This window comes from Lycium ferocissimum, chromosome 11 (genome assembly GCF_029784015.1).
Source record: "Lycium ferocissimum isolate CSIRO_LF1 chromosome 11, AGI_CSIRO_Lferr_CH_V1, whole genome shotgun sequence".
NCBI classification, from domain to species: Eukaryota; Viridiplantae; Streptophyta; class Magnoliopsida; order Solanales; family Solanaceae; genus Lycium; species Lycium ferocissimum.
Window position 1 is genome coordinate 48,829,862 of NC_081352.1, and position 16,733 is coordinate 48,846,594.

General features: G+C 34.0%; 1 protein-coding gene across 2 annotated transcripts; it reads left to right on the forward strand.

Moving 5' to 3' along the window:
- The first annotated feature begins 8,417 nt into the window (after positions 1 to 8,417).
- Positions 8,418 to 14,610, forward strand: LOC132036453 (putative pentatricopeptide repeat-containing protein At5g09950). Of its 2 annotated transcripts, XM_059426798.1 has the most exons (5): positions 8,418 to 9,232; positions 9,440 to 13,147; positions 13,264 to 13,566; positions 13,729 to 14,118; positions 14,218 to 14,610. In XM_059426798.1, exons 1-2 carry the CDS (start codon positions 8,563 to 8,565, stop codon positions 11,962 to 11,964), a joined length of 3,195 nt encoding a protein of 1,064 aa, XP_059282781.1. In that variant the 5' UTR covers positions 8,418 to 8,562; the 3' UTR covers positions 11,965 to 13,147; positions 13,264 to 13,566; positions 13,729 to 14,118; positions 14,218 to 14,610. The 2 variants fall into 2 exon arrangements, with proteins under 2 accessions (XP_059282781.1, XP_059282782.1); XM_059426799.1 differs by lacking the exon at positions 13,729 to 14,118.
- The last annotated feature ends 2,123 nt before the right edge of the window (positions 14,611 to 16,733 follow it).

Consider the following 16,733-nt stretch of genomic DNA (forward strand, 5'->3'; position numbering starts at 1 on the left):
TTAATTCAAATACGCTTAATGCATATGCAATCCCTCCTTTTTTTATTTTTTATTTTTTATTTTGACACTTCAATTAAGTATTGTTTCTATTGAACATTTGAACTTGGCCTCAAGTATGTCAGCGTTTAGGTGTGTTTTACTAACTATTTGGTAATAATTTACGTAGAAAAGTCTCATTTCGAATAGTTCAGATATGAAATACAAAAAAAAAAAAAAGGTGATAGTTGAGGTGCATTTTTAACCCTTATCTCTAGTTATTTTGATTATTATTTAAACTTTATTATATTATTAAATTTTTTTGTTATCTAGAAAAGAGTTAATTTATGTAAAACCGACTTGGTATCGAAGCTCTACTTCTGCTCTCCTCTCCCAACATTGTCATTTACTTAAAAGAGTCATTTCATGTATAATAATCAATTTGGTGCGACCAAAGTTCTAATTATTTTTCGTTGTTACTCACCTCTTTCACCAAAGACATATATCGAATAACTCAGTCCAGTAAAATTGGACAGACGAAAGAAATCACCGAACTTCATTATCTCCGCTAAAAAATAAATTTAAGACCTCATGAAACCTAGTAAGATTCTATTTACAGGCCGAATAACTTCGAATTACTAACCTTTTTAAATCGAAAAAAGAAAAAAGATGAATGCGACCAAGTTAAATAGTTGTATATTGATATATTCCCTCCTTTTCATTTTACTTGGATCTTATACTAAGAATATATATTTTTTACTTGTCTATTTTAAAAAGGCCAAAGTACGATGATAGACGCCTTAAACATGTCCATATTTTCCACTTGGACCCTCGGCCAGAAGCGTCTTGTATGAACCCTTGAGGGCCTTTTTGTGCCACTTTGACCCGTCGGTCCGGCTGGTCATTTAAAGAATTATGCGTGTTGGCACGCGCGCCTGCGTGTATAAGCCTCCCAATTAAATGTTGCCGTGTCACTTTAGGGTTTTACATGTTTTCTCCGGCCCGGTATTTATATCCTTGTCAAAAGCCACATTTGTTGCCCTAGATGCATCATTTACCTCTAACCCACAAATAAGCCCAGTAGGGCCCACATCTTCCACCACCTCAGGGTCTTCAAAACCCACAGAAAAACTATGACTCCAACACGAAATCAACCGAACAAAACGATGAACTTAGGGTTTATTTTGGGGGTAACGAACAACGTATGCGCTAGAATTGGGCGGAAGTTTAAACAACATGTCGAATTCTACGGTCGAAATAGATGAATTTAGGGTTTGAAATAGCATGAATTTCGAATAGTGAAGTGTTGAGGAAGAGAAATGGACTTTGATGGAGGGAAAATGATCGGTACCGATATGGTTGGGTATATTAACGGGTTCAATGGGTTTTAAGTGGGTTGGCCGTGCGTATGTGGCATTGTAATTGACATGGCAACATTTAATTGGGAGGCTTATACACGTAGGCGGCGCGTGCCAACACGCATAATTCTTTAAATGACCGAATGGACCGACGGGTCAAAGTGGCACAGTAAAGGCAGTCTTGAAGGGTTCATACGGTACGCGGCTCGGTTGAGGGGTCCAAGTGGAAAATATGGACAAGTTGGAGGGTCTATCTATGACTTTGACCTTTAAAAAATCAAGATGGATTTTTTTTTCTAATATTGTTTTTATCATTAAGTAACTATATAAAATAATAGTAGTAGTCAAACTTATTTCTAAAATCTATATCTATATATTATTAAAAAGAGGATAGTTTTAGGACAAAAAGTAGTTAGTTAGTTAATAATTAGTTATTAGTTATTGTTTTTGAATTTTAATTTAAAAATAATTAAATATTATATTTGATTATATTGTATTCTATTTTAAACTCAGAAGTTACCATGAGAAAAATCTGCCGTGTTTGCTTTAAAAGAAACTGAAAAGTTAGTTTTAAGTAGTGGTGCTCAACAGCACGTTTATGCATATCCTTCTTTCAAACTTTGAATTTTCTTTTTAAGTAAAACGAATCCAAGGCAGTTTTGAACTCAAAGATGAATGCCGAGAATTTTAGGAGTACAAGAATTTCAATAATTTTAGTAGAAGCTATCAATATTCATATTTTATTTAATATTTATATCTACATATCCTCCTAAATATATAATAGTTATATAGATAACTTTTGTACCAGTATATAACAAAATATATCAAAATGTAACCGTCACATAAGGCAAAACAATTAGCTAATAATAATAATAATATTTTAAAACTTTTAGATAATGCCATTCAAATTCAAAATATAACCACGTCTAAATTTTGCTCCCGGTTATTTGCGGTTAAACCACTAATGGATCACGTCCATTAATTTTATTTTCTCAATGCGCCCGACATATGTGTATATACATATATTCGTTCACGGACTTATTGCTCACACACACACGGATGTTCTTCGTTTTAATTGAGATATATAATTTTAAAAACTTAGAAACCACCACTTTCCCCATATTCTCCTCACAATCACATCCTCACACCACTATATTTATATTTTCTCAGTAAAAATTGCGCGATTCTTGGATTTCGGGACATATGTGTATATACATATATTCATTCTACAGATGAATAATTCTCTTCGATGAATAAATTTTTGTACAAATCATTAAAAAATCTTGTATGTGTTTTTCATCTTTAAAAAAAAACACACACACACACAAGCACAAAGAACTCATAGCCATTCACGACATGCCGCCATAGCTCCGTCCAACACAACAATATAAGTCAAGGTCGCCGTTCGAGGTTCAATTTGTGGTTCCGGCGCTATGCTTTAGTTTTTCTGTGTACACTTTTTATAGTTCTGTCATTTCATCTCTTCGTCTGAATTTAGTAAAAATTGAAATTTTAGATTCTTGGATTTCGGGATTCGATTTGTTTGTGTTGGTTCGCACGTAGCTAATCAAGAGTAATAGATTCTCTCTAATAGAGAAGCCTGCATGGAAACCTCTTGCACATAATTCAAATTGTTTGGTGAGTTGCTCAACCAAATTTAGAATTGTAAAGAAAATATTAGTTTTTGCTTCTACTTTGAGTTATTCTTTAAGCTTTTTATGTTAAAAAAATTAACAACAAGTATCCAAACTCGATCAAGATATACTGCCTGATTTAAATTGTGCTCTAGGTGATGATGGTAAAGTTTGAATCTCTTCGAAACTTGACCACATTATCATAAAGACGCTGATTGTAATTATATTTTTTTTGTACCACAAGTCATTAAAAAATACTATCTTATAATTTGAATGTTAAACTGACCTTATTTGTATCTAAAAATCATCTACTTTTCTAGAAGATCGAGATTATAAATAATAAATAAATAATATTAAAAAGAGGATAGTTTGCCCTAGGATTGTGACAAGTGGTAGCGTAGGATTATGACAAGTGGTAGTTTGAAGACAAAAAATAGTTAATTAGTTAATAATTAGTTATTAGTTATTGTCTTTGAATTTGAATTTAAAAATAATTAATAATTATATACATCTCTATGTTCTATTTAAAGTTAAAAAAATTTAAAAAAAAGTAAAAAAAAAAAATTTAAATTGTGCTCTAGGTTCAAGGGAAGTTACCAATTTAAAAAAAAAAAAAAAAAAAAAAAATAGTTAATTAGCATTATTGTCAAGTGGTACAACTTTTCCACGTTTAAGTTTTAAAAATTTGTAATTCATTTTCTTTTAAATTCTACTTAGGAAAAGGAAAAATGAAGGGGGAAAAGAAAAAAAGAAAAAAGAAAAGAGAAGGTGGTTTAAGAAGGAAATAGGACAGAAAGGAAGTGGCAAGAAAGACAGAGCCGATGCCACTCAATTTTAGGACGATATAGAATTTTCAATTTGTTTTGAAAGAGTAAAAAATAATTGAGATAATAAAAAATGAAAAACTAACCTAACTCACTCCACTTGCATGCCCTCATTCCCTATTTTCTCCCCACGCTCTCACCAAACACTTACCCCACAAAACACACACGATATACACTCCATAAAAATGCACATATATAATCACATACATCTCTTGGTACCTTCTCGATTAATCCGTGTTTTGATATTATTGCTTATGCCGCATGTTATTTTAAGAAATGCTGAGGCCCGAAATGTTTTATGCTATTAGTGGCATCCAGTTTCCTGCTTTTACTTGCTAATTACATGCGTTATCAGTTTGTATTCTTCAGTAATTAAGATGATATGCATTTGGCATGGCTTTACTTTATCCGGAATGTAGCGTTTTTAGCCTCATGACATCTAAAATTCTGAATTATATGAATTTTGTATTTGCAGGTGGCTATCCAAAAAGGAAACTTGCAACAAAAGTGTGGTATGTAAAAAATATGTGCTCTATAATCAGTCTTATATTTTTTTTCTATTTTTTACCTACTCTTTCTTATATGAAAAATTAGAGACTCATTAGTTTCTATTTGAACACCATTTTAGTGATCTCCATTTTCCTGGTAAGGCATCAAAGGAATGTAGCCTCCCAGCTACTTTGTACTTTGGTTTTTCTACTAGAAGGAGGGGTAGTAAGGAAGCATACATTTTTTGTACTTAGTTTGCCTTCTGCTTTTCAATTGTTTTAATTTGGGAACATTTGCAATAAATGTATTTAGGATGTACATTGAGTTTCCATAAGCAGTTATGACTTACGACGATTTATATGATGAGTAATAGTTGTCAAAATAGTCATCCAGACCGACAAAAGACTTATAGCTTTAGTAATTTAAAGACAAAACTAATTATAGTTCAAGTAAATAAACTAATTATTATAGTTTTCATATGCTTATATCTTATGGAGTAATATGATCTTTACAATGGGTAAAAATATTATAGGTCATGCACATCTAATTTCTCAGAATAATTGTCAAGGTATATTGTTCATGCTTAATTTAACTTTTTTTGTGAAAAAAAATTCTTTTTTATTGTCTACAGTTAATATTATATTTATCTTTTGTCACAAATATAATTAAGGAATCAGAAGTTTTCATAGATTTGATGTATACAAATATCTCACAAAAGCGAAAGGAATATTTGAAAAATCAACAAGCAAAATGGAGAACCCAAATATATAAAGGAGTTTTACTAAATTATTTGTGTAACGAATGATTGTGAATATATTATGTGTGTACAAGATGGGCGTAGAATATTACAACGGAAGGAGTCATCTTTGTAGTAATGCCATAGCTATGAAGTAATACGATTGGGTAATCCTGCCAATATTTTGATGTGTAGCTCATATTTGAATTTTTGTTATTTTTTTTACCGCTCCTAAGATTGAGACAATGCTTTAATTCTATCTTTTTTGAGGACACCTTTTTTCATATCTAAATCTTGCCAAAAAGGCACCATCTTTGTACTTCATGACTCATATTTGTTTATCTACTTTTTACGTTTCTTTTTTTCTTTTGTTCTATTGAAAGTTATAACTTGATCTTTTACTCCGCACATAGTATAATTTTTGGGTTGTTGCATACTTTGTTTTGTAGACATTCGCATATGAAGCAATCCACATTTATCCTAATTTTATTCGAACTATATATAGAATTAGAAAGGCTTTATATATGTACGCTAAAGAGGTTTCCGTAGGTAATATTAATTGCATTTGGCACAAATGCCAAATTTCAAACATATTCAAGACGCGGGTTTATGGAGATGGAGTTTTATTGACTTTATTAACTCGACTAAGTTCTATTTTTTATTTTGGAACAAAAAAGTAGGAAAGTTTTCGGTATGCCCTATTAGAGAAAAATGTCCCGATAAGTGGAATTGTATTGAACTTATATCAAATTTAGTTTGTTTATTTCATTATTATAAGTGTTCATGTGGATGTCATTTTGTAAAGATTTTAACACAAGTATAAACTAAAAATTACACAACTTAGTGTGCAAATATTTTGTGTAGCAGAGAGTGTTATTAACGAGCTAACTGAATTATTCATTAGAACAATAAATGTTGTGTTTCACCAGGAGCTTTTTAATTTTATTAAAAGTTACTCCTATAGTGTACGGCTACGTGCCAGCTTACAGAATCTCTACCTTTAGAAACTCTTGATCTGTTATAAATTATTGATAGATTTTATAATAACAAATGAATTTTCTGTAGATGTTTCACTATAAAATATATAAAGATAAGACTTAATTTGACATGAAACGTGAGTAAATTTTTTAACATGAATTGAAAGATAACTTTTTCTTGAATTTTAATTAAAGATAATAGTTTTCACAGATAAAAACTATTTTTGCTATCTTAACCAATTAAAGTTAAAAATTATGTCCTTTACTGTACATATATATATATATATATATATATATATATATGGGAATTGATTATTATTTCGAATTTCAGTATAAAATTCAGAATTAGGTTTTACTTCAACGATGTCGCTAAAATTTTATTATATAGATAATTAATTTTCATAGTTCATATTTATCACTTTAAATATATTAAGAGGTACGATAAAAATTATTATTAGATTTAAATAAAATAATAACTTTTTATAATTAGTTTGCTTTAATATATAATATAAATAATTGGTAACTTATATATATTTGGTAACCTTCAAGAATCCATTTAAATTACATATAGAAAATCAATACAATAATATATTGCTTGGTAATCTTAGCTTGGAATTTATGAGTAACTTATGAACCAATTATTAAAAAATTATAATGATTCATTAATAAACCTATAAATGTTATTGCACATAACACAAGATTACTACATAATTTAAGTTGGGGGGAAAAGAATTTTCCTTTGCTGTTAGCCTTCTTATCAGAGTTCGCGGATCAAATAGTTTAACTTTCCAGTTAATCTAATAATAGAAATTAAATCTGAAAACTTTGGATATATTGTATCCGCTTTTGCGATTGCACTTTTGAACCTTTGAACATTCAATAATTTAAGCAATGTGTAGGTTGATAAGTCATCGATTAGAAGAGAGAAAGTAAGCAAGTAGGGCTATCTTTTCTTCATAGACATTATATTAATTCATTAATGTTCTTTTTTTCTTGTGTGATAAAAGTGAAATGTTGCAATAAATATTGTTAAGGAGTACAAAATGATTATTTATATTATATTAAAGAGGCGTGATAGGCAAGGACATAAGAGAAAACGTAATAAATAATCGTATGATAAAGTAATTAAAAATGCAAACACAATAAATATGGAACAAGAAAAATAAAAAGTATTTAAAAAAAATTATAGTATTGTTAACAAATTGTAAGTATTAAGTATTGTAACATGTCGAGGTGCTAAATATGCTAACATTCTCTCAGGTGAGCTTTGTAACATTATTATACAACAAACTGAATCTTAAAAATGTTCAATAAACCTGTATATTCATGATTACACGTACCAACCGACCGCGCATCGCGCAGGTACGTATACTAGTATAATTGATAAGATAGTTTAGAAAATAAGTCCCTAATACAATAATTTTTTTCGGACTGGTCTTTAATTTTTGCTCCTCAATTTGTTGGTCTTTTGGTTCGAAATGTAGTAGAGTCAAAAGTAATAATAATTTCGAAAGACATAGGTTTCTATGAACCTATGCCTATTCGGGCGAAGTTACATAGAACGTATGCCGGAGACGGCAGACCTTACCTTATAAGGCAAACTTTTACGCTTAAGACATTTTTGCAAAAGCCTTGTGTTGCGATTTTTTTTTTTTTTGACTGAGCGGGGATTGAACCTAGAATTTCAGGGTATTTTCGGCTACCTTTTTAAGCGAAGGATAAAAGTTAAAGACCAAAGAATTTGAGTGGCAAAAATTAAAGACCACCCCAAAAGATGGCAATCCACGCAAAAAAATGAATATTATCAACCAAAAAAAAAAAAGAGCAAATATTATCGAACTGAAATGAGTATTTAAATATTGTACCAGACCATGAATTAAGGTATTTATCGATCGGTTCGGTTTATCAATTTTCGATTTATAAATACCTTCAACCGATAATCAAACCGATAAGATATTCGTTATCAATTTTTGATTCTTAACTGTTCTATTTTTGGTATAACCAATAAGAAAATATTCCACAATTTTTTTTTACTTTCTTTGTCTTCTTTTGTTCATGTATACACTGTCTACTGCCCTCATGCATAACAAGGCAGATCCACTCTCTGTCAACTCAAACAAAATAAAGCCAAAACAAATGTACAAATTAAAGCATTGTATACTTGAGCAGATCCACTCCACTGCCAACGCAACATAGGGTTTGTAAATAATATAAAGCCACTATTATATAACTAGGAATATAAAAATAATTTTAATATAAATTTATTGGATTATCGATTTAATCATTAATTAAATCGTTGAAATCATAAATAACCCTATAAAAAAAATTTACAAAACCATTTACGAACCTATTACTCAATAACCCGATACCGATAAATCAATAACATTTTGATTCGGTTTATCAGTTAAACTGGTTTTCACACACCCTGCCGCGAACAACCTTATACCCTCATGCATTTTTTGAAGTCATCGACCCAAATTTTTTAGAGCGCTGAGAATGGCGCCAAGATTAACATGAAGCACAACACAGCCTTTTTTTTCTCTCAATCAGCGGTAACAATTTCTCGCCATGTTTATGACAGCAATGATACAAACCCGAAACAAACTACTCCATCAAAATCCAAACCCCACTCTTTTTTTCAGCACATTTGCATCTTCCATTCTTCACTCTTTTCCAAATAATCACTCTACTAGAACAAAAAACATATCTTTTCATCAAACCCAAGAACCAGTAATTCAATCAAAAGACTCCACTAATCTCTTAAATAACAATACAAATCAAGACAAGTGTGAGTTTTTAGTGCAAAAATACCGGTTTTCAAATTCTGAAAACGATGCTCAAAGACTTCATTTGGATATTATAAAACATGGGGTTGATCAAGATTTGTATTTGTGTAACACCCTTATTAATCTATATGTTAAAAATGCTGATTTGATATCTGCTCATGAGGTGTTCGATGAAATGCCTGAACAAAATTTAGTCACTTGGGCGTGTTTGATTACGGGTTATTCTCAAAATGGGATGCCTGATGAGGCATGTCGAGTTTTTCAAGAAATGGTTTCGTCGGGTTTTATTCCTAACCATTATGCTTGTGGTAGTGCTTTGAGGTCTTGTCAGGGTTTAGGTGTTTTTGGGTTGAGGTTAGGGATGCAAATTCATGGTTTGCTTTTGAAAACAGGACATGCTTCTAATGAAGTTGTGTCCAATGTCTTGATCTCGATGTACGGAAGTTGTGCAGGTAATCAGAGGCGGATCCAGGATTTAAACTTTACAGATTCAACCTTTAAGATTCTTAGCATTGAACTCATTGTATTTTAAAATTGTGGGTTCATGTCTACTATTTATTGTAATTTTCATAAATTTTTACACGTAAATTTATGCACCGCGTCGAAAGTTATGTGTTCAATTGAACCCCTACCTAATTTGTTACATTCGCCCCCTGCAGGTAATGGTGATTCTGCTTGGCATGTTTTTGAAGAGATAGAGAATAAGAATTCAGTATCTTGCAATTCTGTTATTTCGGTTTACTCTCAGCGAGGCGCGGTTTCTGCATTTGAGCTCTTCTCTTATCTGCAAAAAGAGGATTTGGGGTTTACTTTTAAACCAACTGAGTTCACTTTTGGCAGCTTAATTACTGCTGCTGCTAATCATGTTAATTGTGGTTTGCTTTTACTGGAGCAGCTTTTGGGAAATATTGAAAAGTCTGGACTTTTAGAAGACTTGTATGTAGGCAGTGCTTTGCTTAGTGGTTTTGGAAGGTTTGGGTCCCTCGATACAGCAATGAAGGTTTTTAAGCAGATGGGTGCAAGGAATGCAGTGTCCTTGAACGGGCTCATGGTCGGATTGGTGAGACTTGGTCAGGGAGAAGAAGCAGCTAAGATTTTCATGGAGATGAGAGACTTGGTTAAGATAAATTCTGATTCGTTTGTGGTTCTTTTCAGTGCATTTCCTGAATTCTCTTCGTTGGAAGAAGGGGAAATAAGGGGCAGAGAGCTTCATGCGTATGTTCTCCGAACGGGTTTGTGCAACTCTAAGGCTGCTATTGGAAATGCTCTGATTAATATGTATTCTAAATTTGGTGAAATCCAAATTGCCCATTCTGTTTTCCAGGTCATGGTTGATAAGGAGTCGGTATCATGGAACTCTATGATCTCTGCTCTAGATCAAAGTGATTGTTTTGAAAATGCACTATCGACCTTCCAAACTATGAGGAGGACTGGTTTGATGGCTTCAAATTACTCATTGATAAGTGCTTTGAGTTCTTGCGGAAGCCTGAATTGGATAGGATTGGGGAAGCAACTGCACAGTGAAGGGATAAAATTAGGACTTGATTTTGATGTTTCAGTGTCTAATGCTCTTCTTGCTTTATATGCTGATACTGGATGTGTGGCTGAATGCAAGATATTGTTTACCTTGATGCCAGAACATGATATAGTTTCATGGAATACCATTATCGGCGCATTAGGTGATTCTGAGACATCTATTTCTGATGCTATAGAGTACTTCATACAGATGATGTGTTCTGGATGGAGTCCTAACAATGTGACATTTATAAACATCCTTTCAGCAATATCACCTCTTTCTCTTATTGGTCTTGTTCGTCAAATCCATGCTCTGGTGCTAAAATATAATGCAATGCATGCTAATTCTATTGAAAACACATTTCTTGCTTGCTATGGTAAGTGTGGGGAAATGGATGACTGTGAGAACATATTTTCTGGGATGTCTGACAGGAAGGATGATGTGAGTTGGAATTTAATGATTTCTGGGTATTTACACAATGAGGTCTTACCAAAAGCCATGGATTTAGTTTGGCTTATGCTGCAAAAGGGTCAGAAATTAGATGGCTTCACATTTGCCTCTGTTCTTAGTGCATGTGCCTCAATCGCAACATTGGAGCATGGCATGGAAGTTCATGCTTGTGCGATTAGAGCCTGTTTGGAATCTGACGTTGTTGTTGGGAGTGCTCTTGTTGATATGTATGCCAAATGTGGAAGAATAGATTATGCTTCAAGGTTTTTTGATTTAATGCCTGTACGGAATATATATTCATGGAACTCAATGATATCTGGTTATGCACGGCATGGACATGGACATAAAGCACTAGAGCTTTTTACAAAAATGAATCTGGAAGGTCAAACACCCGACCATGTCACATTCGTTGGTGTCTTATCAGCTTGTAGCCATGTAGGATTTGTCGAGCAAGGCATGGACTACTTTGATTCCATGAGCAAACACTATGGCCTGACACCTCGGATTGAGCATTTCTCATGCATGGTTGATATCCTGGGTCGGGCCGGGAAGATGAATAAGTTGGAGGACTTCATCAATAAAATGCCATTAAAGCCCAATGCACTCATCTTGAGGACTGTGCTTGGAGCCTGTGGTCGAGCAAGCAGTCGTAAAACAGATCTAGGTAGGAAAGCTGCCCACATGCTCATAGAGTTGGAACCTCATAATGCTGTGAATTATGTGCTTCTCGCAAATATGTATGCTTCAGGAGGGAAGTGGGAGGATGTAGCAGAGGCTCGGCGTGCAATGCGAGAAGCAACGGTAAGGAAAGAAGCTGGATGCAGCTGGGTTAGCATGAGAGATGGTGTTCATGTTTTTGTTGCTGGTGATCAATCACATCCAGATAAACATGCAATTTATGAAAAACTTAAGGAATTGCACAAGAGGATTAGGGACGCAGGGTATGTACCACAGATCAAATATGCCTTGTATGATCTTGAACTGGAGAATAAGGAAGAACTCCTTAGCTATCATAGTGAAAGACTTGCAGTTGCCTTTGTTCTTACACGGAAATCAGATATGCCGATAAGAATAATGAAAAACCTTCGAGTTTGTGGGGACTGTCACTCTGCCTTCAAATACATATCACAAGTTGTTGGTAGACAAATAGTATTACGAGACTCCAACAGATTTCATCATTTTGCTGATGGTAAATGTTCATGTAACGATTACTGGTGATAAATCAAATGCTGTCTAACTTGGAGATAGGGATGCTACTTAATGAGGCATTGACAGACCAAAGCAATCAAAAAGTTTCAAGCATGTCATGTCTGAAGTATGGGGAGAGAGGCAGTTAGTGTGCAAGGGTGTTGCAGATGAGGACCCCAACATGAAGTTATTAAAACGTGCCATAATCTTGCTGTTGTTTGAATTACTTTCCATATTTCTTAAACATTTTATGACATGAATCGGCTAGAATGACAACAAATGACACCATGAAATCAAAGCAGTATGGAGAATGTATGGAGAATTAAGAATATCAAACCCAATGTAAACCTTTGTTGGTAGACAAAAAGTATTGTGAGACTGCTCCTGCAGATTTCATCATTTTGTGCACTTGCTCAGTGGTCAATGAAGTTGGAATGGGCCATGGGAAACCAGGGTTGAAAACTTCAAATCCCTGCAGAGCCAGCAAGATGTTAGGTGATTTCTTCCCATTTGTAAAAATAGTGTGGACAGAGTTACCCATGTACCTGTACTGGTGGGAGGTAGCAGTTACCAAGTAAATTAGTCGGGGTGTGCACAAGCTGGCCCGGACACCATTGTTATTAAAAATATAGATTTCTTCTTTGTTTTTGCTGATGGGAAGAGTTCATGTAATGGTTATTGGTGATAGATCAAATGCTGTCTAACTTAGCGAAAGAGATGTTGCTTAATGGGGCATTTCGAAACAGACAAAGCAATGGGAAAGGTTCAGCATGTCGTGTATGAAGTATGGGAAGGGAAACATTTAGCTTGTAAGGATTGAATTAATTATTCTGGTGGCTACCTCAACCTGACGTTACTAAAATGTACCATACTCCTGGTATTTCATTGAATTGCTTTCCATATTGCCATAGTTGTTTGATATTTTATGGCATAAATTGGTTAGAGTGACAGCAAATGACAACATGAAACCAAAGTTGCATGTGTTGGGTAAAATGTATTGAAGTTGGTCTTGCACAATAAAGGCCTTTGGGTTTGCTGGAGGATTTCATTGCGCAGACTCCACAGATCATATAAAGTCTTTGATTAAGGAACTCATCCCTCAGGGGAGTGGTTTCATGGGAAGGGTTGTCTTGTGTGCTAGCTGAGCACACAGCCAAGGTACTCTATAGATACTGCGGGGCGAGAATGACGCCAACTTATTGATCAAAGGCAGGTAATGTTCATGAGCAGTATGTCTTCCTTTGGTAACTTGTCTTCTTCATCTCAAAATGCTTGATAAAAGTGTGTATATTAACCAGAAGGTTTTACTTCTGTTCTGTACTTGTGCAGGACTGAGTCCTCTTGTCCAGGCTGCAAATAGCTACAGCTAGTTTTACATTACAGATGGGCACAATATCATGCACGATGATGAACTGCATCATCAATCATTAGGAGAGGCAATAATGAAGATGTAGGTTCCCTTCAATGCGGAGACAGATTCTTTATCAGAATTACTTTATAGAATGTTGAATGAGTTGGTTGGAATTTCTCACTCTAGGAAAAGCATGTTTTGGCAAAGAGAAGAATTTTGTCAGTGTTTATGCACTGATTAAATTCTGACAGGGGTGAAGTTGATTAAATGGGATAAGACAGGTTTGTTCATTTTACCAATATCTTGTCTTTATTCTTTTTTGAATTAACATGGGTAATGCACGGATATCTCGTCCTATGTTTGCAATAGCATTCACTTCGTTAACTTCTCCTTCTTATAAGTCATAAGCCCAAAACATAATTCATCTTATATTTTCTTTCTAGATTTAATCCTATATTGTCACATCCAAATTGATGATGACTACTTCCTCACACTGAAGTATTACAAAGGGACTGAATTTGGAAACAAGTAAAGAGTAGATACAACCACGGGCAACTAGGATCTTAGATATTGTTACAAAAAGTGATGCAGTAATCCATGGACTGGATCCAAAGATATCTCAAAGCTGCTGGAAAGAGAAGAAACAAGAAGAATTGTTATTTTATTATAATAAATGTGTATTTGGTATGAAGGAACATGTTCTCCAAAAAACATCTTTTAGGAAAAACGTTTCTATTTTGTTTATCCAGTCAACATCTGGATTGGAACCATAGACCTTGGCCATTCATTATCCCGATTATCCTCTCTGCTCAAAAGTTATAGCAAGAGTTCAAGTAAACTTGCCATCTTTGCTCCTTTTTGGCTTTCATTGTTTTGAGTCCCGAATTGCCCTTTAGTTATTCCTGACCGTCATTCACTTGAACCTTGACCAGGTTATGAAAGTGATAGTAGCTCTATAAAACTACAATTTGTTGCTAAGTTGGTTGGAGATTGTGATCCCTTGGGTAAGAATCTGAAGAGGGTTAATGCCAAGTTCATAACTATTTCACGGAACAGAAACACCAGAATGCAAGCCTACCAGGACGAAGTATCTCAGAGAAATGACTCTATATCTTTAGTAAAATTGGAGCATTTGTCATCCTTCCAGCCCTTGCTCATTTTAGGAATTGAAAGACGGGTTATGTGCAGTTATTTCCATGACTTGTATAAATACTTTGCACAAAATATTCTATTTCTCTTACTAATATATTGAAACAATATAAGTTTGTGAAAGTCCCTGTTAACTCTCGAGGTGAATGATCATTTGGAGTTGTAGATTAACTGTACTTCTTATCATCACATATTTACAGTATTACGTTAGCAATAAGTGATTCTTAAGTGTCGTTTTCATTCTAGGTGTCACCACAATAACTAGCGAAAATCTAGTGCTGGTTAGAACAAGCTGCGTATATTGTGAATCCCCTCAGGATAGTAAAGCCTGTTCCGTTTAGTGTATCTTCAGATCAAGTACAGATAATCATCGGTTAGCTTTTTCTATATACTAGTAAGACTCGAGAACTTAAAAGAATACGGATGTGCCGTTTCGGCTTCGATAGATCCGAGTGAACTCGCTATCATTTGTACCTATACGTGGAGTGGATTTAGACATTTGGCTCGTTTGGTACGAGGAATGAGGATAAATAATTCCGAAATTATATTTTAGATGAATTTATCCCATATTTGATTGAAATAAAATCGTGCTATTACTAATCCTGAGATTAGTTATCCCGGGATTGTAGTGTCATTTTATTCCTGTGGGAGGGTGAAATAACTAATCCGTGATAACTAATCCCAAGATAAGTTATCCTGGATAACTTGTTTCCAAAGGACCCCTTATACCTTTGTTTAGATGGTTGTTATGTATTGTTTCATATATCATATATTGTATTGTTTTGATGAATACAATATTCGGATAAATTGTATCGTCTATCGTTGTTACATAATGAGACATACGCAATTTGAAGAATAAACCTACAATTGAACGGGCTCAACAATAAGAACCGGTAATGGACACAAAACCATCTATTCTGGCTCTATATTTATTCGAATATAATGCAAGGTAATGTATGTGATGGTCGTTATCATATATATATAAAAGCAGGCAAACGGCCTGCTGATGTGGCATCATAGAATCACAAGATTTGCATTTTTCTCTTTTTTCCAAAAATTTTAGGGGGAAAAACTCCTTTAAACCGCATAAAATACTAGGTTCTAGCACCCCTCTGTTTAGGATGCTAGGGGATCTTTGCCTTCATTCGTTTTCAATGCCCCTCTTGTGAAATTGAGCATTGCTAAACGATTATAAATTATTGTGCCAATTTCCTTGAGTTCATAAACAAAGAGCACAGTGTTACCAAGAATCCATGGTCTGCAGGCACATAATAAATTAAGCTTTAACAATCAAAGAGCACAGTGTTACCAAGAATCCATGGTCTCTAGCCACACAATAAATTTTTGTTTTAACGATCGACAAGTAAAATGACAATATCAAAAGCAAAAGTATTAAAACATAAGTCGTAAAAGCTACAAGCTTCAAGACGAAGAGAAGACCTATGGCAATCTGTTGCCGCCCGAGTGTGAGAACGCTATTGGAGAAAAGCTTGTATAAGGCTTGCTCAAATTATGATACCGCCCATACAAAGCATTGACATGCGACCCAAAGGAACTGCAAGTATAACGTGCTGACTGTACTATACTACTATGTTTCTTCATAACTTGTATGTCCCCATGTGTTATTTGGAATTCTTTCAATTGATGGGATATGTGGTAATGTCGAATCTCTTAAGTTATGATCCAGATTATTGCTCTTAAAATGACAGCTTTTAACACCAAATGGCCTTTAAGTTATCTGTATTAAACTTATATTAGGGAATGCTCATACTTATGCTTAATGAAGTCTTTCACCACCATGTTATATTAAACCGATCCTGTTTTCCATTGAACAAAGTTAGCTGCTACACTGTTCATATTGCATTTCCTTTTCTCCTTCAAGCCGCCTACAATACTACCTCCTAGCACCACTCTGTTGACATAAAGCTTTAAGGGGTCGTTGGTACGAAGACAAAATTATCCCAGGATTATAATCCCGGGACTAATTTATCCCATCTCTTGGGAATTTATCCCATCTATTGGGACTAATTTATCCCATGTTGGAGATAGAATAAAATAATCCCAGGATTAATGGGATAATTAAGTTTGGATGCACTTTATAATTTGTTTGGTACAAGGTATAAATTTATCCTGTGATAAATTTATTCCTTCTACCAAACATGATATAAAATTAATCCCACAGTTAGTGCTGGGATATCCCAGCTAATACCGTGTACCAAACGACCCATTAGTATACTAATTATTGTATTTTACAACCGTGCGCACAACGACAAAACTATTTATGGTAAACGAAATTTCA